General features: G+C 40.4%; 1 protein-coding gene across 2 annotated transcripts in view; it reads right to left on the reverse strand.

Annotated features, from left to right (window-relative positions):
- The window catches only part of LOC131428532 (RNA-binding protein asd-2), a 361605-nt gene that overhangs the window by 44071 nt on the left and 292088 nt on the right, over positions 1-25446 (reverse strand). The window contains exons 7-11 of one of the 2 annotated variants that reach the window (XM_058592533.1): positions 19027-19093; positions 18428-18856; positions 1404-1505; positions 1116-1254; positions 836-1043 (exon numbers count right to left, since the gene is read on the reverse strand). In XM_058592533.1, the coding sequence (XP_058448516.1) occupies positions 914-1043; positions 1116-1254; positions 1404-1505; positions 18428-18856; positions 19027-19093 (867 nt within the window). In that variant the 3' untranslated portion in view covers positions 836-913. The remainder of the gene's footprint in view (positions 1-835; positions 1044-1115; positions 1255-1403; positions 1506-18427; positions 18857-19026; positions 19094-25446) is intronic. The other variant, XM_058592534.1, reaches the window with a different exon arrangement.

Here is a 25446-nt window from a genome sequence, read left to right on the forward strand (position 1 = left end):
ACTGTGTAATACATCAACATCACAGCAGCATTCTAATCATCAGGATTTTCTCTTCATGCCGCTCAATCGCTCTATTTCCTATCGACCCACATTTTGCGTTGAATAACACAAAAAAAAAAAACAAAAAGTTCATTAGGAAATTGAGCTGACGAATTGATGAACTGACGACGACGGGGGGGTTTGTCTGTAGACGAGTTACACTCATAATGTTGGCCAAATGTTGTGACCGAAATCGAATGATTGGCGGATCCGGTAATTAATTATATTTGAAGCTTTCGTCGCACAAAAATGGGCACCGCTTTGAACCCTTCCAAAGGCTTGTTCGCCTTGGTTTCCATCTCGATTTATTACCATACAAACTTCAAAAGAGTTTAGATGGTAATAAATCGAAACGTTTCCATTCACTTCCCGTTTCTGTTTTCCCAGCTGGGACTGGAAGCCAAGCGTAGAAAAGTTCAATGTTATCCTTTGGTGGATGACCGAACGGAAGAAAGCGAATGAGAAATAAAAACGATCTATGTAGCCATTCGAATGATGCAAAGTGGAAAGGTTTGCGGTCAATGTGGGCTAACGGAATTCCCTTGGAATATGCGTTCGTACCGGAAATTTAACACACGATGAAATGGGAGAAATCTTTGTTTTGCTTCAAGCCAATACGACTGCATTCCGGTTTGAAATCTGGACCAAAGCCAATTTGATTTTCCGGAAAAAGTCTACTCGAAGTCTGGTACGAAGCTGACCCGATAAAGCTTTTGCTGGTGGTTAATTTCATTTTGTTTTGTTCCCCCCAAAATCAATATTTTCAGATGGAGCTTAAAAAACAATTCCGACTCACCTCTAGTATCTCACTCCTAACACGTAGAAAGCAGTGTCCGTCCATTTTTTTTTTTGAAAGCGGGTTTGGTTCAGAGTTTTAAGCTCCCTGGAGAATGTTTTCCTTCTGTGTCGAACCGGTTCCATTGGTCTGCAACAGGTCCAGCTGCGGTTGCAGGATCAGGGGCGACGTAATCACCTGGATCGGTCTGTCCAACGAGAAAGCATGTCTGCATCATAACGAGATAGGCGGAAGAGGAAGTAAGAGAAAGGGACAGCTTAACGACATAAGGAACACTCACTCTCCGATGGTGGGACCGGCCGATCGGCTTCCTCCGTGCATTGCCTGGGCCGTCCGGGCCCGGGCAATCAGTGTCATCACGGTTCGCTTCGTTGGGTTCATGCTAGACCGTGGTCCCCCGAGCAATGGCCGTTTCCGGGCTGCGGGAAGAGTTTAAAACCGGTGAGTTCGATATTAGATTATCGGTTGGGGTTTCTTTTTTACGCCGACCCGGGGATTCCGGTGAATTTGACGAAGGATGACGAAGACTCCCGGAGGCGATGCTCTATGCAAATGGGAAAATATTTACCTAAACTCACTGTTTTGACTCCTCGCAGTGCCGGGTGCAGAAATGCATTGGCAGATTCCACGAAAGCCAGTGCCTGAGCTTCGATGTCTGTGGTTGGCAGGGCTGTGAAAGAAAAACAAACAAACTTTCGCTTGGAACAGGTGCTCGCTTAATTTGTTTGATATTTGGAAAGTAAAAAAAACACACTTCCCATGCATTCACCCGACCAACCGACCGACCGAAGTAACACAGTATAATAAGTATCAATATTGAATCGATTTCTCAATCCATCAGAAACCACATTTTTAATCCACTCCCACACAAACACACACACAGACAGAACACCAACTGAGGTCCCAGTGTCATTCGAGGTGACACAATTCCAACCTTGATTACCGCCCAACCCGGCCATTCCCAGTCCCAGTTGTGCATCGGTTTCAATCGGCCAAGGGTCGAATTTTACGACGAATCATAAATTTCAGACCATCCAACCCCCCTCCCACCCACTAGTAAAACGGGTCACCCGGGTGGGTTGCGCCACATCCAGCCACCCGGTCCGGTCCGGTCCGGTCGGCTGTGGTTTTCAACCGAGTGGGAAAATTCCATTATCTCATAAAACTTACACGTTATAACGTCATGTATGACATAAGTCATAGTGCAGTCCCGTAGCTTTCCGCAAGAAGTGGTAAAATATGAAGTGATAAAATGTGGAAACTTTTCTCAGTTCATTACTGAAACTGGCGGAGCCGTCCGTGTCCTTCCGGGTTTCCCAGTCAGTCCCAGCTCAGTAGCTCAATAACTCGGCGAACGTGCTCTGTGTCGTGACACCGGCATAGTCTGGCAGTCATTTCGGGAAACATTTCCCGAAAAGGGATACTTCCACATAACTTTTAATGATCGAAACAAGTGAGCATACTGTTGGAGATGATTAGTAGAATTGGAAGTCGGATATTGGTCTGCTTGCCGAACTGGCATCTTCAATAGTGGATCTATTCCTTTCGGTTCCTGCAAATGATACAAACTGACCACCACTTGGCAGCTGAATGATTTATGCTTCGGTATTGAATAATGAAATTTTCGATAAAGAATGATTGATTTTCTTTTCCACTCGCCAACCCTCTACTTTCAACCTTTTTTATTAGCACAAAAATACCTCTTTTTCAAGATCCTCTGGAAGCTTTTTTAGCTTCTCTAGAAGCTTTTTTTAAGCTTCTCCAGAAGCTTTTTCAAATTTTTGGTTTTTTAGGAAGCATGTTCATAAGTTTTTCTAGATGAATTTCCGGGAGCTTTTAAGAAAGCATAGTCGCAAACTTCTCAAAAAGTTTTTTCAGAAGCTTCTCGGGGCTTTTTTAAGCTTCTCTAGAAGTTTTTTCAAAATTCTCTGGAGGCTTTTCAAGCTTCTCTAGAAGCTTTTGTAAGGTTCTCTAGAAGCTTTTTTAAGCTTATCTCGAAGCTTTTTTAAGCATCTCTGGAAGATTTTTTAGGCTTCTTTAGAAACTTTTTTATGTTCTCTAGAAGCTTTTTAGGGCTTTTCTAAAAGCTTTTTTAGGCTTCTTTGGAAGCTTTTTTTAGGTCTTCTAGAAGGTTTTTAAAGCTTTTTTAGATTCTCTGGATGCTTTTCCAAGCTTCTCTGGAAGCTTTTCCAAGCTTCTCTGGAAGCTTTTCCAAGCTTCTCTGGAAGCTTTTCCAAGCTTCTCTGGAAGCTTTTCCAAGCTTCTCTGGAAGCTTTTCCAAGCTTCTCTGGAAGCTTTTCCAAGCTTCTCTGGAAGCTTTTCCAAGCTTCTCTGGAAGCTTTTCCAAGCTTCTCTGGAAGCTTTTCCAAGCTTCTCTGGAAGCTTTTCCAAGCTTCTCTGGAAGCTTTTCCAAGCTTCTCTGAAAGCTTTTCCAAGCTTCTCTGGAAGCTTTTCCAAGCTTCTCTGGAAGCTTTTTCAAGCTTCTCTGGAAGCTTTTTCAAGCTTCACTGGAAGCTTTTTCAAGCTTCTCTGGAAGCCTTTTTTAGGTCTTCTTGAAGGTTTTCAAAGCTTTTTTAGAAGCTTTTTAAGGCTTCTCTAGAAGTTTTTCAAGGCTTCTCTAGAAGCTTTTTTAGCTACTTTAGAAGCCTTTTTGGACTTCTCTAGAAGCTTTTTTAGACTTCTCTAGAAGCCTTTTTAAGTTTATGTAGAAGCTTTTTTAAGCTTCTCTAGAAGTTTTTTTAAGCTTCCTTAGAAGCTTTTTTCGGTTTCTCTAGAAGATTTTTTAAGCTTCTCTGGAAAGCTTTTCCGAGCTTCTCTGGAAAGCTTTTCCAAGTTTCTCTGGAAAACTTTTCCAACTCTAGAAACTTTTTTAGGTTCTCTAGAAGGTTTTTGAAGCTTTTCTAGAAGCTTCTTAAGGCTTCTCTAGAAGCTTTTTAAAGCTTCTCTAGAAGCTTTTTTAGCTACTCTAGAAGCCCTTTTGAACCTTCTAGAAGCTTTTTTAAGCTTCTCTGGAAGCTTTTTAAAGCTTCTCTTGAAGCTTTTTTAAATTTCTCTAGAAGCTTTTGTAAGCATCTCTGGGAGATTTTTTAGCTTTTCTAGAAACTTTTTTTAGGTTCTCTAGAAGTTTTTTAAAGCTCTTTAACGCTTTTTTAGAAGATTTGAAGGCTTCTCTAGAAACTTTTTCTCTGGAAGATTTTTCAAGCTTCTCTGGAAGCTTTTCGAAGCTTCTCTGGAAGCTTTTTCAAGCTTCTCTGGAAGATTTTTCAAGCTTCTCTGGAATCTTTTTCGAACTTCTCTAGAAGCTTGTTTAAGCTTCTCTGAAGGTTTTCCAAGCTTCTCTGGAAGCTTTTTCAAGCTTCTTTAGAAGATTTTTCAATTTCTCTAGAAGCTTTTCAAGCTTCTCTGGAAGCCTTTTCAAACTTCTCTGGAAGTTTTTTTAGGTCTTCTAGAAGGTTTTTAAAGTTTTTTAGAATCTTTTTAAGGCATCTCTAGAAGCTTTTTAAGGCTTCTCTGGAAACTTTTTAAGGCTTCTCTAGAAGCTCTAGAAACTTTTTAAGCTTCTCTAGAAGCTTTTTTAAGCTTGCTTAGAAGCCTTTTTTGGCTTACCTAGAAGCTTCTTTGAGCTTCTCTGGAAGATTTTTTAAGCTTCTATGAAAGATTGTTCAAGCTTCTCTGGAAACTTTTTCGAGCTTCTCTGGAAAGCTTTGCCAAGCTTCTCTGGAAGCTTTTTCAAACTTCTCTAGAAGCTTGTTTAAGCTTCTCTAGAAGCTTTTTAAGGCTTCTCTAGAAACTTTTTAAGGCTTTTCTAGAGGCTCTAGAAACTTTTTAGCGTCTCTAGAAGCTTTTTTTGGCTTATTTAGAAGCTTTTTTTTAACTTCTCTGGAAGATTTTTTAAGCTTCTCTGAAAGATTTTTCAAGCTTCTCTGGAAGCTTTTTCGAGCTTCTCTGGAAAACTTGATTAATTATCAATTTCTCTGGAAGCTTTTTCGAGTTTCTCTGGAAGCTACGCTTCTCTATTATATGTTTCCGCTCAGTCATTGCAAAAACTGAGCTTTTCAATGTTTTTCTGGAAGCTTTTTAAAGTTTCTCTCTTTAATCTCTTTTCACGCTTCTCTCTAAAGGCTTTTTTCACGGTTCTATCGAAGCTTTTCTGGAAGATTTTCCAAGCTTCTCTTTGGATAATTCTGTCGAAGTCGTTTCTGTTTCTAAACGTGCGTTTTTGAGCTGTTGTGGAATATTTTGTCTTTTTTCATGGAAGATTTTCTAATATTTCTAGGTTCTGAGATAGTTTTTACAAGCTTCGGAGAATGCTTTACGGGTAGCTTTTCGGGTTCCAGTGATAATTTTTAAACATTTCATTGGAATTCTTATCATGCTAACAACTCTTTGAGTTTTATTGTGAGCATCTACAAGTATTTATGGACATGTTTTTAAGATCCTGTTAAAGCTTTTCCCACTTTATCTAAATGTTTCCACAAGCTTTCTTGGTAACTATTATAAACTGTTATTCTGAAAGCATTTTCAAGATTCTGAAGATGCTCTATCGTTTTCCGTTGACGCTTTTTCAGACGTTTTTCCATGGTTTTGTGGAAACTTCTCCTAGTTTCAACGAAGGTTGAATTTTGAATAGTCTGTGGAAGTTATGTTCCAGTTTTGGCGAAAGTTTTCCCATGTGCTTTTGGAAACTTTTCCAAACTTTTATGTTATTTTCTGCAGTTTCAGGGAAAGCTTTCGTTTTGTTTCTATGGAAAATTTCCTGATTGCATCAATGCAATTTATTAAGAACATTTTGGAGCAAATAATGATACAGTTGGCATAATTTGAAATCTTTTTTGGATTTCGTTTAAAAAGTTTCTGCAAAAATAAACTTTATTAGTTGTAAACAACATACAACTCAGCAAATTCTGGCATCCCTGATTAGAATGCAGAAAATGTCAAAAAACGATAAATCGATTACGTCAAATTAACCGAATTTGTGTTCTTTCTTTTCAACATTGTAAATAATTTTTACGATTGCTATGATTGCTGAAGTTTTTGGCGTAAACGTTTTCGAAGTAACCATCGAAGGTCTGACACAAGATTTTGCTTGCTTCGTAAATAGGGTCTTGGCCAATATTTTCATGTGTAACTTGGTTTACAATCGATGATTTAAGTACTGGAATTGAATGAAGAAGAAGTGAATTAACGAGGAAGTTGCATTATAAATCCAACACCCGCACAGATCCAAATTTCAGATTGATTAATCTTAAGTGAAATTTTACAGCATGACTTTCCGCCAAGACTGAGTTGATTGCTTTGTGTGATACTTTATCAAACGAAATCGATGCCCTTGTGACGTTAAATGGATTAAAGCAATGCGATGTGCTCTCCAATGGTTTTGTTGTTTAACACAAAGTGCTCAAAGGTGCGATACGAAGATCCGGCCGGATGGAGAAACGGAACCGTCATTAATAAATAAATCAATTGAATCTATGTCGTGTTCCGTAAACCGAATCTGCACCAGTAAATTAAGGAAGCATGAATTGTATTCAAGTAGGTAATTGTGTTAGATACGATAGCTTTGTCTGAGTAGCAGAATTTAAAGTCATAACAAGATTAGTGAATTTTTCAAATATATTAATTTCGAAATATGGATTCTTCGTTCAATGTCTTTTTTCCACCCGGAACGGTCTCTGCTCACACCTCATCTGGTATGCAAACAATGTCGCCACGCAAACTCTATTCCAGGAATTTATTCTACGGTTACCACCGGTCCCTTCCCACTTCCCAGCCAACGCAAACTATGAAATCGAATAACATTTCTGCACGTAAAGTCCAAGCAAAACTATGGCACGGAGTAGAATAGTTGCACCGGGGTTTTGTACAACCGTGGGGACGCGTTCATATCTCTTCTTTATTACCTTCGCTCGGGTGATTTGTCATCTACGGCCGGACTTCCCAAAGTGCATACTCCCCGCTGACCGTCAGCTCCTGATCATTCTACGGAACATCCTGTGGTCTTATTCAACGGAAACTTGGGTACACTTTGATTAGAAGAACCTTAACCTGGATTACAGCGAACGGGTGATTTCTGGTAAATTTAATTTCCAAGCTTAATCTAACCTTTTGAGTTTTAATGGTCCGCCTAGGAGCCAGTATAAGTACCATCCCTAATTAGAGCCAACCATCGACAGCCTTGGACTGAGTTGAAACATAGAATTCCCCCGTTCCACGGGTGATGCCGAATAAATAGAAATAAATTTCCATAAACCGACCGTTGCTTTCTTCCGAGTGGCCCCACCATCCCAATTAACCAATTCAATTATCTCGTTGTAACGTCGGCCACCGACCACGCTTTCGCCGTCGTTGTCGTCGTCGTCGTCGTTTGGTAACGAGACGGTATTCGGTATATTAGGATCCTGGGATGGTCATATGTATGTCCGAAATACCGTAGTCTCACGTTGGTTTGGAGTTTTTGTTTGGATTCCGGTTGACTGTCCCTGTCCCTGTGGTGAAGGACTAATTATGATGCGTGTGCCGCGAACAACGACGCCACACAGTGGATCGAATTTGAACAAAAGGCGGTCATAAGCAGATTTGAAAATATTCGTTTTCGCTTGAAACCGAAACTAACCTAGTTCTAACCCCAGTTATTGCCAAATTCAATCACTTGATAGCAGTTGGAGTCAGAACTGGATTGGGAATCAGGTATCAGAACTAATTTGCTCAAGTGGCACGTTCCCCTAGTTATTTGGAGATTTGTGCCTGATGGGCAGGAAAGAATAAAAGGAACATTGAAGGGAATTGTTAAGTGCGTGAGGTGCGAAAACAGAACAAAACATAAAGAAATAAATTGTTCTGCATCCCCGAAAGGATGTTGAATGATCTGCAGATGCCAAAATGCACAGTTAATAAAACCTCCAACTCCCGAGAGGATTTAGAGATTTTACAAAAGCGACACCATTCTGCACTCCCGGAATAATGCTGAACGATTCGCAGTATGTACGAGCAGAATTAATTTCGGCACCCCCTAAGGGATGCCAAACAATCTGCTAAAATTTATTTGAGGTCAGTACAGATAAGATTTATTCACTACAGGAAGAATGATGAGCCCCTCTGACTGTAGCTCCTTACGACATTGGGTGAGAAACAATAGAAAATCCTTTAATTTTAGCTCCGCATACACAGACTCAACCATGCATGGAGAACCAAAAAAACCGGATACGTAGCTGCGTCAATGCGGGACAATTACATATCAGATGATATGAAGTACCATAATCGCATTCACACAAATCACACGAATAATACAAATCACACGAATCAGCACGATGAGTAGTAGCCATGTGATAATTAAATTGGCAATATCCAGTCAGAGCTCTGACCAAAATTCTGCAATGATGCTGGAAAAATGCAGTAGACACTTTGACATTTTCAGATTCAAATCTGGTAAAAATGCTTTTGTCTGAGCGTAAGTTTTTAAGCTGGGGTGTTCAAACTTGGTTCAAACGAAAACACTTCACTGGAATGTGTAACTGAAAAGCATTTTTATGAAATTCATTGACTACTGCGATGAAAATTTTAGGTTGGAAAGGAGAACCAATTTCATTCTAACCAGGTTAACTTAAATACATTACGAAATGATGATACTGCTTCTCTGTGTTTAAAATTGAAAAACCTTAATTTAGAGCGACGAAGTAAAATCCTGTTTTAATCCATCTAGTGGTATACTGGAGCCTTTCGCATTTAATTAAAATTAAAATGTCTCGAAAAAAGTTTAAATTTCTCGAGAAATCGGTGCAAGTTTCATATTGGAGATTTTGACTGACTGTTTCCGGAACCTAAATCTTATTTTGCTATGAAGCGCTATTTCAATTTTTTTCTGGGAGAGTGATAAGTTTTTGATTGTGAATATCTCTTGTGGTATTTAACGTACCGGCATAATTTTTGCAACATGCCACCGGTAATGTGATCAGCAATTCTTGGTAAAATTTTCAGTTGTATAACATAAAAATGTGCTTAATCCATCTATTGTAATCCTTCGGAAGACCCCTCGACAACGCTAACATAACAAATGTTGTAAATTAATCTTGGCAGTAAAAGTGTCAAATGTCGGTTGCATAGTTTAGAACAGAAATTTGTTTCCGTATCCAGTGCCGATCAAACTGATAGATAGTATAAGCCTTTCAGGCTGTATGGTTGAGTCCAGTTAAGCTTGGCAGATAGCAAATAGTAATTAACCACGCTGATGGTTAAGTTTAGTTTATACGAATTGAATTGGTAAGTGAAGAATATGAATGAAGATTAAAATGAGTTATGTATTATGATTGAATTAATTAATGGGGCTCAGCTCAAGAATATATTTCCCGGTAAAGAGACTCGTGTGAATTGATTAGAAATACTAAACGTAAGTTGGTTTCAGTCCCTTATGGTATAACTAATTACATCTGAAATCCTTTTAGGAGATTTTAACACATTCTAATAAATTTGTTGCGATCACGGAAAATCTATTCATTTCTTGTGGTAAAACTACAAACCATCTAGCAGTGAGATGATACCTTTTTTATCAATCCGCATTTTGTGCTTCTGCATGAATATTCTTCGGTGTTTCAGTGCTCATGACATTATTTAAATGACCGTCGTTTCAAGCATCAGTTTGAGATTTTGATCACTCATTACTCTGTAATATCGAAATTGCAAATCGACTCGAATTTGAATCTAAACGTGTGATAATCGATTGAACATTCCATGAGATGTCGAAGTAAGTTCCACTTCAAAGTTTTTCGACAATATTTACGGTTTTCCCATAGCCGGTATTCAGGAACCAGCATAACCCAAACCGATTGTGCTTGCGGAGAAGGTTATCGGGATATTGATCATGTCGTTTGGACATGCGTGGAGTATCGTGATGTCAGATCTCAACTAATAAATTCTTTGCGTACCCAAGGTAGACTATCCAATATCCCAGTTCGAGACATTCTTGCTTGTCGTGACCTTTCATACATGAAACTTATTTATCATTTCATAAAGAAAATTGGAGTTTCAATTTAATAAAGGCCCCTTTTAAGACTTAGTTCTGATCCCAGCTGCGTCCATGAGTTCAACCAATAGCTAAATTAGAATAAAAATTATGTAATGACACAAACAAACTCGAAACAGTTTATGAAATTATCAACAAAATGTCTGAAAATAACAGCTTATTTTATAATTTATAGAAGTTAATCGTTTGGTTCAAATAATATTTCCGAGTAGATTTCATAATTAATGACGAGTTACCTAAGATGATATTTAAGCTATAAGAGAATATGTTTTAATAAATTCAAAACGTTGTGACTATGTTAGAATTAAATTAGGATAAGAATATTATGTAAAAGTGATGCTACGGCGAAGAAAAACTTATGTAAACTGCCTTAAGAAATAAACGTATTTATGGAAAAAAAAATAACCCAAACCGATTCGTATGGTCATAAATTAATATGACGAATAAATTGCAATAGCTTTGAATTCAACTTTGAAGCTTTTTGGTATTGTCATCTTCTATATCCGTTTGAATTTTAAAAATTCATCACACTGTAATTTCAGAGTCGGTAGTCAGTATCGGATAATAATAAAAATCACTTTTGTTTGGGACCATAAATTCTATGATTTGAATTTTTTTTTCAAATTCGATTTGGCCTTTTTGAGAAAACGATTAAGCTTTGAGAAACGATTCAATACTGGAATCGGTGTAGCCGAAGTCAGATAAATTCACCTGAGGAGCTGTATAGTTTACATTTGCTTCAAAATGTTTGAAAATCAGTTCAGACATTTTTGAGAAATCGTAGTGAGAATTTAATTTTTGGGTACCTTCCGAATCGAAAACTGAATACCACTAAAACTGACCGTTTTCGTTTTTGAACCTAGACGTGGGCGACTCTGACTACGAGTAAAACGAAGACGTTGCAAGCGCCATAAACAACAACTCATGAAAAAAGCCGGGTGGGTAATGTCAGAGACATAACTGGATGTCGTGAATAAGAAACATGTTCCTTAACACTTCCGAATATCAATTAGTTGATCAATTGTATGAAATTATATGTAGAATTTGAAACGATGCACCTAAACTAAAGTACAGATTAGTTACATTTAACATTCTGGAACACAAATATTATGAAATAGCCAGTATAGTTTATAATAAAATAATGGTGGCTCTGAAAAGAACCTTTTATGAAAGCGTTTGTGATGGAGAGTGATGAGTTGAATTCGAATTCCGATGAATGCCACTGACTTCCGCCATCTAATTCCAGGCTGAACTGTTGTACGTGGGTGCGATACTGATATGGTTGGTGTAGGTGTAGCGTTTACAACCGATTATAATCTTCCAATAAAGAAAACATTAATTCGCTGGGTTGATCAATGATACAATAGGCCTAATTTATTGAACGAAACTATCAATAAGCTATAGAGACTCGTTTCTAGCATTCAGAAGGGTCAAATTGCGTAATTCTCTACGACATTAAACTCTGGAACATTTTTCGCAAAAACAAAGAAGGCTTCACTTGATCTCGATTACTGTGAATTTCACACAGCGAAAAGTGCACAAATCTAACCAAACAGTTCTAGATTTGCACTAAACTGAGGATATTTACCTTCGATTTGCGAACAACAAATCCTAATAGTTCCTTAGAAAACTTTTGAGCCATTAGAACGGCTGATTTTGTGTAATGCTCTCCACCGTTGTTTTTCCATCAATGCAAATGACTGGCAGCTGTGACGTAATCGCTCTTGTCGGAAGCGAAACTAGCTTTGCAAACGACACAAAATACATCTGCTCGCAATGGCGATAGAATCCAAACTGATCCAATTTTTGTTAAGAGCTTTCTTTTACGTGATTTCGTTTGTAGCTTTTTCACTAATGTGCGGTCCTAACGGCTATAAAAATAGCCGCATACAGAATTTTAATGTCAATTATTGCATTTCGGATTTGCATAATTTATTGAAAGAAACTATCAATATGCTGTAGGGATTCGTTTCTAGCATTCAGAAGGACCAAATTGAGGAACTCACTACGATATTCACCACTTTTCGGAACATTTTTCTCGAACGATTTGTTGTACAGCAGCAGATATTTTGTTCTCTTCCTCAGAACGCGTTCTGATTGGCTGGTGTTGACATGGGTCAAATGAGACAGGTTTTTCAATAGTGTACTATTGAAATACTTCAATGCTTTTGCTATGCACGTTTAAGTTGAAAAATTTCGATTCTATTGGTAGTTAGATTATATAAATCCTTTCACAGATCACTGAGCTATGAGCTTTAAAAATACGAGCGAGGCAAACGCGCCTCATGGATTATCCCCTTTGATACTCGTTTACGAGGTCTGTTCAAAAAGTTCCCGGAAATTTTTAATTGCGCGCGTCTGGAGAGTCCGGTGATAAATATGTCCCTAATGTATGGTGAAATTTTCAGCTGTATTCATTGTTTACATTCTGTCTTGTAGCGGCTGGTGTAGACGTGTTTTTTTAGCTCGGCGATTTTTGTTAGTTTAAACAATGGAAGAATTGAAGAGTCAAAGAATTTGTATCAAATTTTGCGTGAAAAATGAAATAAAGTGTAACCAAGTGTGCGAAATGTTACAGAGAGCCTACGGTGAGTCTGCTATGAAAAAAACAAGTGTTTACGAGTGGTATAAGCGTTTCCAAGATGGCCGCGAGGACGTTGAAGACGACGAACGCTCCGGTCGACCCAGCACGTCAATAATCGATGAAAATGTGGGAAAAGTGAAAAAAATGATTATGGATGATCGCCGAATCACTATTAGAAAAGTTGCTGATGAAATTGGCATATCAGTTGACTCATGCCATCATATTTTTTCAAATGTTTTGGGCATGAAACGAGTGGCAGCAAAATTCGTTCCAAAACTGCTGAATTTTGATTAAAAAAAAACGACTTTTAAGACTTCAATCATGCCCCAATCTCCTTATTCGCCAGATATCGCTCCGTGTGATTTTTTCCTGTTCCCAAAGTTGAAAAGACCCATGAATGGACAACGTTTTTCATTGATTGAAGAATTAAAGGCAGAATCGCTGCGAGTGCTACAGAGCATTACAAAAAGTGACTATCAGGGGTGTTTCGAAGACTGGAAAAAACGCTGGCATAAGTGTATTTTATCTAGGGGGGATTACTTTGAAGGGGACCATATAGATGTAGACGAATAAATAAATATTTTTTTAGAAAAATGAGAATTCCGGGTACTTTTTGAACAGACCTCGTATATCAAACAATTCAGAAAAGTTGAATTTTGATTTATTTGAGATTATGTCACACAACTGAAAATTTTATCATAAAATTGTGATCATATTTCCGATGGGGTGTAGCAAAACTATGTTGATTCGTTAGATACAACAAGAGATATTCACGATCAAAAACTTATCACTCTCTCAGAGGGTAAATTTTGAAAAGGCACCCCATAGTAAAGTAAATCGTATTCACGACAAAAAATTTCTTCACAAAACCATCAGGTGATATTTTTGAAAATATAAGTAGTATGAGAAAGACATCATTACACTTTTTTTTTTTTTTTTTTTTGACTAAATTGTATGTTTATTTATCATGAATTTGCGTTTTACATCAATGCTTTACATTACAAGTGTTTCGGTTCATAGTCCTTTCATCTTTGTTTCCCTATCTTAAGTTTTTAATGTTGTTATTCAGTTTATCTTGGATTGGTTTACATTTCAAAATTTTGATTTTGTTTGTTTGAATTATTAAAATACTCCTACCTACTTAATCTATCTTAACCTAAAACATTCAAATTTTGAATTATTGCTATTGCTGAGGCTGAGCACCTCTCTCCAAATTTTATATTTTGATGTTCGAATCGTTGTTCTAGGGTATCAAGGGAAGCTAGCTCATGCACTTCACTGGTTCTCGTCCAAGGGGGCAGATTCAGGATCATTTTAAGGATTTTGTTTTGAACTCTCTGGAGCCGCAGTCTGTGCGTCCGTGCACAACCCCGCCAAACGGGGACTGCATATTCGATTGCGGGGTAGATGATTTGTTTGTAGACAGCCATCTGATTCTTCAGGCACAGTTTTGATGTTCTACATATCGACGGGTACAGAGACCTGATGAGTATGTTACATTTGGTGATTATTTTTTCAACATGTGACCTGAAGATCAGATGTCTGTCATACGTTAGTCCTAGATAGACCACTTCGTCGGACCACTGCACGTCAGCGCCACCGAACCGAATTCTGCATTCGTCAGACGGAACAAGTCTAGTCGATCTCGAATGCGGAAACAGGATGACCTGAGTTTTCGCCGCATTGATTACAATTTTCCAGTTGGTGAAATATTCATTTAGAGCATCCAGACCTCTCTGCAATTTGTTCTTCAGAGTACTGACGACTCGTCCATCATAAAGGATGGCCGTATCGTCAGCAAACTGTGACAAGACCCCACCCCCCGGAAGAGGTGGGATGTCTGATGTGAAAATGTTATACAGGATGGGACCCAGGATACTTCCTTGGGGCACACCTGCAGGGATGGAAAATTTGTCCGATTGAACATTTTGCAGAGAAACCTGGAAAGCTCTATTTGAAAGATAACTTTTGATGATCTTAATCAGATACATCGGAAAATTGTATCGATGAAGCTTGTACAACAGGCCATCGTGCCACACATTGTCGAACGCTTTCTCGATATCCAAGATCGCCATTGCTGTCGATTTGGATACTGACTTGTTCCGTCGAATGATGTTGGTAACTCTTGTGAGTTGATGAATGGTAGATCTTCCTTTCCGGAACCCAAACTGTTCCTCCAGGAAGACACCATGTTGATCGGCGAATGCGAGAATTCGGCTTTGGATGGATTTTTCGAACAGCTTAGACAGGGCAGAGAGTAAGCTGATGGGTCGATAGCTCTTGGAAAAAGAAGGATCTTTTCCCGGTTTCAGTACTGGGATGACTTTAGCTAACTTCCACATTGAAGGGAAGTAGCCAAGCTCCCAGCACCGGTTAAATATTTTAGCTAGAAAAGCAAATGAGCGAGTGCTCAAATGCTTTAGCTCGATGTTAAAAGTATTGTCGAAACCGGGGGCCTTCATGTTTTTTGATTTTTTCATAAAAGCTATCAGCTCATCGGCAGTAACTCTCATATCCTCAGGTACTAAACTGTCCGATCCATCAATTTCGGCTACGCTGTCGGCTACGGCCCGTTGATGTGGACTAACTATGTTAAGTCCCAAATTGTGGGAACACACAAACTGCCGCCCCAGTTCATTCACTTTCTCTAAAGGTGTTATAAGTATCCCTTCATCTGCGCCCTCAGGCGAAACCAGTGGAGGGATAGGTCGTTTTTTATTTTTAAGCACCTTCGTCATTGACCAGAAGGGCTTAGAATGAGGCGGAATTTGCCTTAGCTTTTGCTGGAATACTTTATTCCGCAAATCAGATAATCTTTCCTTGATAACCCTAGTCAGATTTTGGTAAGCTATTTTCTTGGCACGATCACCAGTTCGTTGAAATTGTCTCCGGAAGATATTCCGGAGACGGATGATATATTTGGTGGTATTATCTATTTGGAGAGAGGTACTCACCTGATGATGTTCCGCCGAAACCGTCCTGTCCCGAGCGACCACGATAGCTTGATGGATGTTTGATAGTGCTGCGTCGATTTCCACCGGGGTACCAAGTGGCAGATCGACGTCGATGAGTTGGTCGGTGATTTGTTGATATCGTGGCCAGTCGACACGATGGTAGTTCCGGCGATGTTGTATCGGCACTGTCGATGCTGGAGAGTCCAGAGTCAGTACCACCGGATAGTGGTCGGATGAGAGGTCATTGATGGTGACCGTAGGGCTGTCGATGACGATGTTACTGAGGAATATGTCCAAAACGGAATGGACTCCCGATTTGGACAATCTCGTTGGGCAGTCCGGGGCAAGGATGTTGTACTGCCCAGCTTCTTGATGGTCAGCGAGGACGAGCCCGTTCCGGTTCCGCCTTCCATTTCCCCATCTTTCGTGCCTAGCGTTGAAATCTCCGCCGATGATAAATTTGCCATTCCGTCGGGTGACCAATGACAAGTCGTTTTTCAGCATTGCAGCCGTACCATTCCGTGTGCTGGATTGCTTCGAACAGTAGGCTGCAATGATGACAATGGGCCCTCTCGTTGTTTCCATTTCGATCCCGATGGTTTCCAGCAAGCGAAGTTTGAAGGCAGGCAGTATCTTGTACCGAATGCCTCTTTTGATGAGTATGGCCACACCACCTCCCCCAGAAGAGGTGCGATCCATACGTACGATGACATGATCCGGAAGACTAAAGCTGATGTTTGGCTTCAGGTGTGTTTTGGTGACTACTGCAACATCGATGTTTTCGGTATTAAGGAATTCGGCGAATTCCAGTTTCTTGGGACCCAAAGATTGGGCGTTCCAATTAAGGAGCCTTATTGACGAGCTGCCCGTGACGGTAATAAAAAAGCATCATTACTGATACCTGTTCCTGCGCAGTACGACAGGCACGAGTTTGTTTGTCCAATTCCGTAAATAGGAAGGCGAGCTGTTCCATAGAGTAAAGTTGATTACCAGTGGGGGGCTGGTTAACTACTTCAGCATAACTACGGAATCCTGGAGGAACCTGTTGTTGTCCACCAAGGGGAGGCGGTGGAGGAGTGGAAAGAGGTGGTATCGGGTTCAACGGTGGGAAGAACATATCCAGTACTTTCGGTGGCATCTGTTTCTGCTTCTGCTTTGGTTGCTTTTTCTCCATCGCTGCTTTTCTGACTTTTAAGAATTCAGCTCGCTGTGGACACGCTTTGTTGGTCGCGTGATGTTCGCCTCCGCAGTTGGCACATTTGATGGCCGGTTCTCCCATCGGCTCGCATTCCTCGGTTCGGTGTTTTCCGGCACAGGTAGAGCAACGGCTTTGGATGTGGCAGTTTCGTGCGCCGTGACCATATTTAAGGCAATTGGTGCACTGTGTTACCTCACGGTGGACGGGTTTGTATCGTTCCCACTCTACCATGATGTGGAATAGAGCTTTGATGTTCTTCAAATCGCTAATCGTTGTAGAACCTCGTTCAAAATGTACCAGGTAGAGCTGATCCCGGTATTTGACATTTTGGTTATGCCGTTTGATTTTATATACTGCCACTGGCTTCAGTTTGTTATCTGCCAGTTCCTTCTGGAGCTCTTCCAATAACATATCCGGTAGACCACGAAGAACTACCTTGAAAGGTTTACTGGAAGCGATGTCGTGGGTGAAATACTCCAGCTTCATCATCTTCACGTAGTTCTCTACTGAGTTGTAATGCAGTCGAGATGGCACGATGATTTTGTATCCGTTTGAACACATACGGATTGTTGCTTGTAAACCGTGGCTGATCAAACTGTTGAGATCCGTACGAAGGGTAGCAGGAAATCCCTGTATGTAGAAAGGTGGTAGTTTCTCCTTCTTTTCAATTTCCTGAACTTCAAGTCCAGCGAACTTATTTTTGCCTAACAGGCGTTTGGTTGCAGCCGCCTCGTCTCCGCCGGCATCTGGATCATGCTGACGTTTGCCAGCACCTGAGCTGGATTGCCCTTTACTAGAGCCCGCTTTTCCCATTACTTGGGATACCGACGAACTAGCGAACAACGCGTGAAAACTTTCCAAATACTTAACACTTTCAAAAAATGCGTCTTTACTCGGAGAGAGCTAAACACAGAATGACATCATTACACCACAGGGTGAATTAAAAAAGGTTTTTTTTTCCAGTTGAATGGATACGTCAACAAGCAAAACTAGCGCATCTGGAATGCAGAGCAGCCAGGAGTATTGCAAGAGCTACCAATGCATCCCAAAAAAGTTACTGTTCGGTGGGATTATGGGCCGGTGGCATTCTACGTGAAAAACCGACCGACATTTTGGAAAGATTGAGCCAAATTGGACCTTAAGCGGAACCGCGGCCAACATTTGCATGAAATCATCTTAAAAACATTAATTTCTTTTGATCGTGCTACCGATTCCAATGAAGATTTCATCAATTTTTTTAAGTTTTTTGTATGTTTTCTTGAAAATCAAATCCTGTACCTTTTGAAAAATCGCACTTCAGAAAGATGTACAAAATTGATTTTGAACACAAATATGAATAATGTGTTCGGAAAATAAGCTAAAAAATTAATTTCTGGAAAAATTCAACAAATTTATTTTTCATCGAATAACAAATTCTTCATTCGACCCGCTAACGAAAATTAAGGTTTCTCTTCCAGCACAAACGATATGTAATTCTGAGAAACCTATCTTAGAACGCCTAAGCATTTCAAGCATTTCACTGAAAATCAGCATAAACTTTTGACCATCGTTTCTTCAGTTTCCGTCCACTATCCGACGCTGTGGCGGTGTTGACATTTGGAAAATTTAACCAACGAAGATGGAATGAGTGCTGAGGGAATGACGCTATTTTTCTTACTCTAATCCATTTTCGTTATTTCAAAATGAGTACAGTTATTTCAAAATGAGTACAGTTACTGTAAAAAATTCGAAACTTTTCCATTGCACTACACCTCAACATAATTATCATTAATTGTTGGGAAATTATTGTCCCGATAAAGGACATAAACACAAGGAAAAAAAGACTCCGATTTCAACTTACAATTCACGAAATGATTGGCAGTCGTCATGTTGACATCCACCGGCATCAGGTTGCTGAGATCGGAGGTGGCAGCTGCCACTGCGTCGGCCGCACTGCTTCCTAGGAACGGATGATGAGGGTGATGATGGGGCTGATGATGATGATGTTGCTGTTGCTGCTGCTGCTGCTGTTGCTGTTGATGATGAAGGTTTTGATGTAGATGAGTACCGTTGGTGCAGGCGACGATGCCAGCGGAAGAAGAAGCATTCTGCTGGGACTGACCGTTGGTGACTTCCGAGCCTGGAATCGTTGCCGTGCCGCTAGAATCCTGCTGCATCATGTCCGAATTACACCCGTTCAGTGTCCCGTTCCCGTTCACCGACATTCCGTTGGTACTGTGGCCGTTGCTTAGGGCGACTCCATTGCAGTTGCCATTGGTTCCGTTAGATCCTGTCCCAAGGGTAGGAAGGAGGGAGGGAGATGAAAGAAAAGAAAAAAACACGAATGGAGCAGATTATTAACCCTTTCAGACGGCATTGTTACGATTCATCGTGAGCATCCGTGAGGATCGGTTGCGTCGTTCGTTTGGAGTGTGAGATTAAGCCATACTGTGGTCTTACCCGTTTGTGCCGAGTTGAGCGCTTGCATTTCCCACATTTGCTCCTGTCGGATGTCGTCGTGATAATCCTGTAACGGAAAGAGCAAATTAGTACGCTGTGGGATTAAATTTCTAGCGTCAAAACGATGCCGGGTCGGTAATGATATAGGGTGAACGGTCTTGGCATCTTGGCCGCAGGCAAGTTGAACGACATGTTTATTGGGGCCGAGTCATTTTTGCGTTGAATCCGCAGATGGCACCACCGTTCCGCTGGCAACTGCATTGCACATGTATTAAATAGCAAGGGATCGCGGGAACACTCGAAGTAGGCGGCGCTGGAACTCGATGCCAACGCTCAGTTCACCGCACTTCAGAGCAGGATGTAAACCACTAACGAGCTTGTCGTCGTTAACGGATAATTCCGTCCCGCGTGTGCTGGTGTGTACTTGAAAAGGAAGTGAACAAATGCACATTAGTGAAAGTTTGTGTGCATGAACGAGCTTCCCACAATCGTAGATTTGTAAACATATCGTCTGACATCCTCATTCGCTCACCTCGAAAGATTATTAGGTAACAATTCTGATTGTGAAACTCTGAATTGGGTATATTTCCACGAAACAGGAGATCGACTCTGGCTGCTCCTCAGTGTATGCAATATCACATTCGGTTTCTGGTGGAGGAAATGGAGATGGCGCTGATTGAACAGCAAAGCAGCCGAATGAGATAACGGTAGAAGTGGAAGGTGGATGGCAAGAAAAAAAAAGAATCCTCACGTTCACGTGAAGTACAGTTCGCTGGAGATGGTGATGATGATGATTGACTGGCTACGAGAAAGCTCGTAAAACATTCATTACTGTGAGATTTGAACAATGGCGACCGTGATTAAAACCGGTTCATTGTCTGGATTACACTTGGCATGAGAAGGATTTTTCTTAATATGTAGCAATTTGAGCTACGATACGTACGAATTCGCTATTCTACTTCTTTTCAAAAGCGTGTGAAATTTATGAACACTCAAATTTCCAAGTTTAATCAATTTATCACATCATGTTATCTTTCATTTGACACACACACTGTCACAAATAAAATGGTGAACGATTTCATGTGTTCCGCTTCGTCGTGTGATTTACTGAGGAAATTTCGTTTCGGGCCTTTGATAACAAACTTTTCAACTGAGACAAGTACAGTTCCGTTATCATGATTTATAGCAGCGACTGTCAAACTTATTTCCCAATCGCACCCAAAAGACTCTGTTCCAGTTTTGAGTCAAAATGCGAGCTTGAAGGTTTTATTCATGAGTCAGTGACGGTTTCTAAATAAGGTAGTATCTAAATAAGATAGTCTAAATCGGTTGAACTCTTTCTGAAAGTCACTACTATTCTTACTACATAAATGATTATATCAGCCTTGTTAAGCCTAAATCGTTTGTCATTTTTGAAAAAGAACGATTTGTCGCTTAAGTCACTTTAACAATCATATCTCTAGAACCGGGACACAGAAGACAGAAGACAGAAGACAGGAGACAGAAGACAGAAGACAGAAGACAGAAGACAGAAGACAGAAGACAGAAGACAGAAGACAGAAGACAGAAGACAGAAGACAGAAGACAGAAGACAGAAGACAGAAGACAGAAGACAGAAGACAGAAGACAGAAGACAGAAGACAGAAGACAGAAGACAGAAGACAGAAGACAGAAGACAGAAGACAGAAGACAGAAGACAGAAGACAGAAGACAGAAGACAGAAGACAGAAGACAGAAGACAGAAGACAGAAGACAGAAGACAGAAGACAGAAGACAGAAGACAGAAGACAGAAGACAGAAGACAGAAGACAGAAGACAGAAGACAGAAGACAGAAGACAGAAGACAGAAGACAGAAGACAGAAGACAGAAGACAGAAGACAGAAGACAGAAGACAGAAGACAGAAGACAGAAGACAGAAGACAGAAGACAGAAGACAGAAGACAGAAGACAGAAGACAGAAGACAGAAGACAGAAGACAGAAGACAGAAGACAGAAGACAGAAGACAGAAGACAGAAGACAGAAGACAGAAGACAGAAGACAGAAGACAGAAGACAGAAGACAGAAGACAGAAGACAGAAGACAGAAGACAGAAGACAGAAGACAGAAGACAGAAGACAGAAGACAGAAGACAGAAGACAGAAGACAGAAGACAGAAGACAGAAGACAGAAGACAGAAGACAGAAGACAGAAGACAGAAGACAGAAGACAGAAGACAGAAGACAGAAGACAGAAGACAGAAGACAGAAGACAGAAGACAGAAGACAGAAGACAGAAGACAGAAGACAGAAGACAGAAGACAGAAGACAGAAGACAGAAGACAGAAGACAGAAGACAGAAGACAGAAGACAGAAGACAGAAGACAGAAGACAGAAGACAGAAGACAGAAGACAGAAGACAGAAGACAGAAGACAGAAGACAGAAGACAGAAGACAGAAGACAGAAGACAGAAGACAGAAGACAGAAGACAGAAGACAGAAGACAGAAGACAGAAGACAGAAGACAGAAGACAGAAGACAGAAGACAGAAGACAGAAGGCAAAAGGCAAATGGAAAATGGTAAAAATAGCAATTTATTAAATTCATAAACGAGAAGAATTATAAAGAAAATAATTTCGCTTAGAAAAAATTGAAGCGATGACGTTTTAGAACCCTATCAAAACATAACGAAATCAATGAAAAATTATTGCGACATCGTGAAATAGAAATAAATCAAAAAAGCAAATGAAATAAACAACTACTGGAACATAAAAACAGCACAATGCACAAACGTATTAAAAAATCAAAAAGTCAGAAAGTCAGAAAGTCAGAAAGTCAGAAAGTCAGAAAGTCAGAAAGTCAGAAAGTCAGAAAGTCAGAAAGTCAGAAAGTCAGAAAGTCAGAAAGTCAGAAAGTCAGAAAGTCAGAAAGTCAGAAAGTCAGAAAATCAGAAAGTCAGAAAGTCAGAAAGTCAGAAAGTCAGAAAGTCAGAAAGTCAGAAAGTCAGAAAGTCAGAAAGTCAGAAAGTCAGAAAGTCAGAAAGTCAGAAAGTCAGAAAGTCAGAAAGTCAGAAAGTCAGAAAGTCAGAAAGTCAGAAAGTCAGAAAGTCAGAAAGTCAGAAAGTCAGAAAGTCAGAAAGTCAGAAAGTCAGAAAGTCAGAAAGTCAGAAAGTCAGAAAGTCAGAAAGTCAGAAAGTCAGAAAGTCAGAAAGTCAGAAAGCCAGAAAGTCAGAAAGTCAGAAAGTCAGAAAGTCAGAAAGTCAGAAAGTCAGAAAGTCAGAAAGTCAGAAAGTCAGAAAGTCAGAAAGTCAGAAAGTCAGAAAGTCAGAAAGTCAGAAAGTCAGAAAGTCAGAAAGTCAGAAAATCAGAAAGTCAGAAAGTCAGAAAGTCAGAAAGTCAGAAAATCAGAAAGTCAGAAAGTCAGAAAGTCAGAAAGTCAGAAAGTCAGAAAATCAGAAAGTCAGAAAGTCAGAAAGTCAGAAAGTCAGAAAGTCAGAAAGTCAGAAAGTCAGAAAGTCAGAAAGTCAGAAAGTCAGAAAGTCAGAAAGTCAGAAAGTCAGAAAGTCAGAAAGTCAGAAAGTCAGAAAGTCAGAAAGTCAGAAAGTCAGAAAGTCAGAAAGTCAGAGAGTCAGAAAATCAGAAAGTCAGAAAGTCAGACGGAAAGACTGAAAGACGGAAAGACGGAAAGACGGAAAGACGGAAAGACGGAAAGACGGAAAGACGGAAAGACGGAAAGACGGAAAGACGGAAAGACGGAAAGACGGAAAGACGGAAAGACGGAAAGACGGAAAGACGGAAAGACGGAAAGACGGAAAGACGGAAAGACGGAAAGACGGAAAGACGGAAAGACGGAAAGACGGAAAGACGGAAAGACGGAAAGACGGAAAGACGGAAAGACGGAAAGACGGAAAGACGGAAAGACGGAAAGACGGAAAGACGGAAAGACGGAAAGACGGAAAGACGGAAAGACGGAAAGACGGAAAGACGGAAAGACGGAAAGACGGAAAGACGGAAAGACGGAAAGACGGAAAGACGGAAAGACGGAAAGACGGAAAGACGGAAAGACGGAAAGACGGAAAGACGGAAAGACGGAAAGACGGAAAGACGGAAAGACGGAAAGACGGAAAGACGGAAAGACGGAAAGACGGAAAGACGGAAAGACGGAAAGACGGAAAGACGGAGAGACGGAAAGACGGAAAGACGGAAAGACGGAAAGACGGAAAGACGGAATGACGGAATGACGGAAAGACGGAAAGACGGAAAGACGGAAAGACGGAAAGACGGAAAGACAGAAAAACGGAAAGCCGGAAAAACGCAAAGACGGAAAGACGGATAGAAGGGAAGACGGAAAGACTAAAATTAAATACTAAAAAAAGCGAAATTATTAGGATTGTGAACATGATAACACATTTTTAGAGCTTATAATTTTGAAATCTAACGAAGTCTTATGAAATCGCTTAAAAACCTGTCTAAAGCTTTTCGAAATTTATCTTTCTGGAATAGTCAAAGTGGTTAGAACATGAAACAAGTGGCCCGGTATTGTGCGAGCACATATTTGACATGTTTTCTTTCTGCAAGAGTTATTAAAACTTGTTTGTCCGAGAACCCAATCCATTAAGTAGTTAAGCTAACACGGATTTCATATCCATCCGGAGGCGGCACCAGAGAAAATGGGTAATTGAAGTGCGAAAAACCAAAATCCTTACACTTTCAAATGCCTGCAAGTGTCATCCATTCATTCCGAAAGTGTGCTTCCGCATGGGCACTGCCACGCAGCGGTGGGTGGACCGTTTTCCCATGTCTATTCAAATCGTGAGCGCAGTCGAGCATCGTTATCATCGTTTATCCAACCAGCAGCTGCAGTGCATCGCGTCGACGAAAGGAAGTGAAGAGCCGTTTATATTGCTTGCAGGACCCAGAAGCATGAAAAGGGCAAACTTTGCAAATCATTTTCAAAGCTGAAGCGTTGTGAAAATTTTCCCTGTCCGACGGAGACGGAATCATTTTCGCAGGAAAGCTGGGATGGAACGGGATTTCAGTTGACGAGTAGCTTTTTCACAGCTCTTAGTCATGATTCGTGTGTTTCCTGATGATATTTACTTTTCTATGAATCCTTGTCTTCTGGCAAATCAGTTCGGAAATCAATTAATTTTAAATGATCAATCACTCTTCACTTTTCGCTAGCTCACTAAACTAAATGGGAATCATAACGATCTTGCCAAAAACGGCTATCAATTTGCACCTCGTCAGTGTTCATTAAAATCATTAGGGATTATTCAGTTACTCCAACAACTTTTCTCGTTTCACGACTAGCCGAGAAACAATCAATTCTAATGCAGCACAGCCCAAAACGGGATTAGCCCGAGGCTAATCCAGCCGGGCATTGAATTCAAGTCTGAGCTACATCTAAAACTAAAACCATTTCGCGGTTAGCCACCTCGAGCAAGTTAACTTCTCTCGTTACTCGGTTCGATCCCCTCCCCGAGAAGGTAATAGCGACTAGACTAGGAACTTCGCATAGAGAAAGTTTAACCGGCCTAAACATCCAATTACCACAATCAGCTCCGTTATTGAAAAATTTTCTATGCTCAGTTGATGAAACACGACCAACTTCCCGAGCTGCAGACCAAGTTCCGAACGGGTGGCATTAGGCCGAGGTTACTGCGGGAAAATTTCCTGTACCGAATGCGAATTATTATTTTGTTTCGGGGCCTCTATTAGGAAGCGAACAGCCCACAAAACCGCACCTAAAACTGAGGTTTGATTATTTGTGGCAAAAGGCGAACTGACCGTGGATTCGTTGTTCAATCATTATCCTAAGGCAGCCGATTGCTGTTTGGCTTAGTTTTCGACCTCGGGCAGGATCGGATGATTGGAGCCGATTCCGGTGTTTCGACTTGCTAAAAAGTTGAATGGTTTCCCTTTTGCGAGATTATGTTACAGTTGTTCGGCAGGGTTTTGATGAACAATTCCTGTTCCGGAAGGAATCATTTTTTCTGTGAATTTTGGCTTTAAGCTAGAATCTCTTTTACTCGAAACCTATAAAAAAAGGACACACTCGTATCGGTTTTCTTTTAGATTGAAGTCTTCATTGATTGGTTGACTGCTTGTGACTCAGCGAAGCAATTGTCGAATTATGAAATCTAGAAAGATTTCATAAAAATTTTCACAGATGGCAAACGATTATCGCATCAACACAAAAAACACTGTTGAATGACAATCCCACCCTGAAAAAAAACGTGCTGAAACATCGTCCTACCGGCAGGATCAATTTACAGTGGAGTAACAACCAATCTGTTCAATCTGTCGCACGTTGTTGTCAGCAGTCTCCATCTGAGCCCATTTAAACGCGTTAACGAGAAGAAATCAGCGACTCCCCCCCCCTTGAAGTCATTGCCTACGGCACGAGGTGACTGGCATTCAATGGATCCCGAACCAGAGTCA

Source organism: Malaya genurostris, chromosome 2 (genome assembly GCF_030247185.1).
Source record: "Malaya genurostris strain Urasoe2022 chromosome 2, Malgen_1.1, whole genome shotgun sequence".
Classification (NCBI taxonomy): Eukaryota; Metazoa; Arthropoda; class Insecta; order Diptera; family Culicidae; genus Malaya; species Malaya genurostris.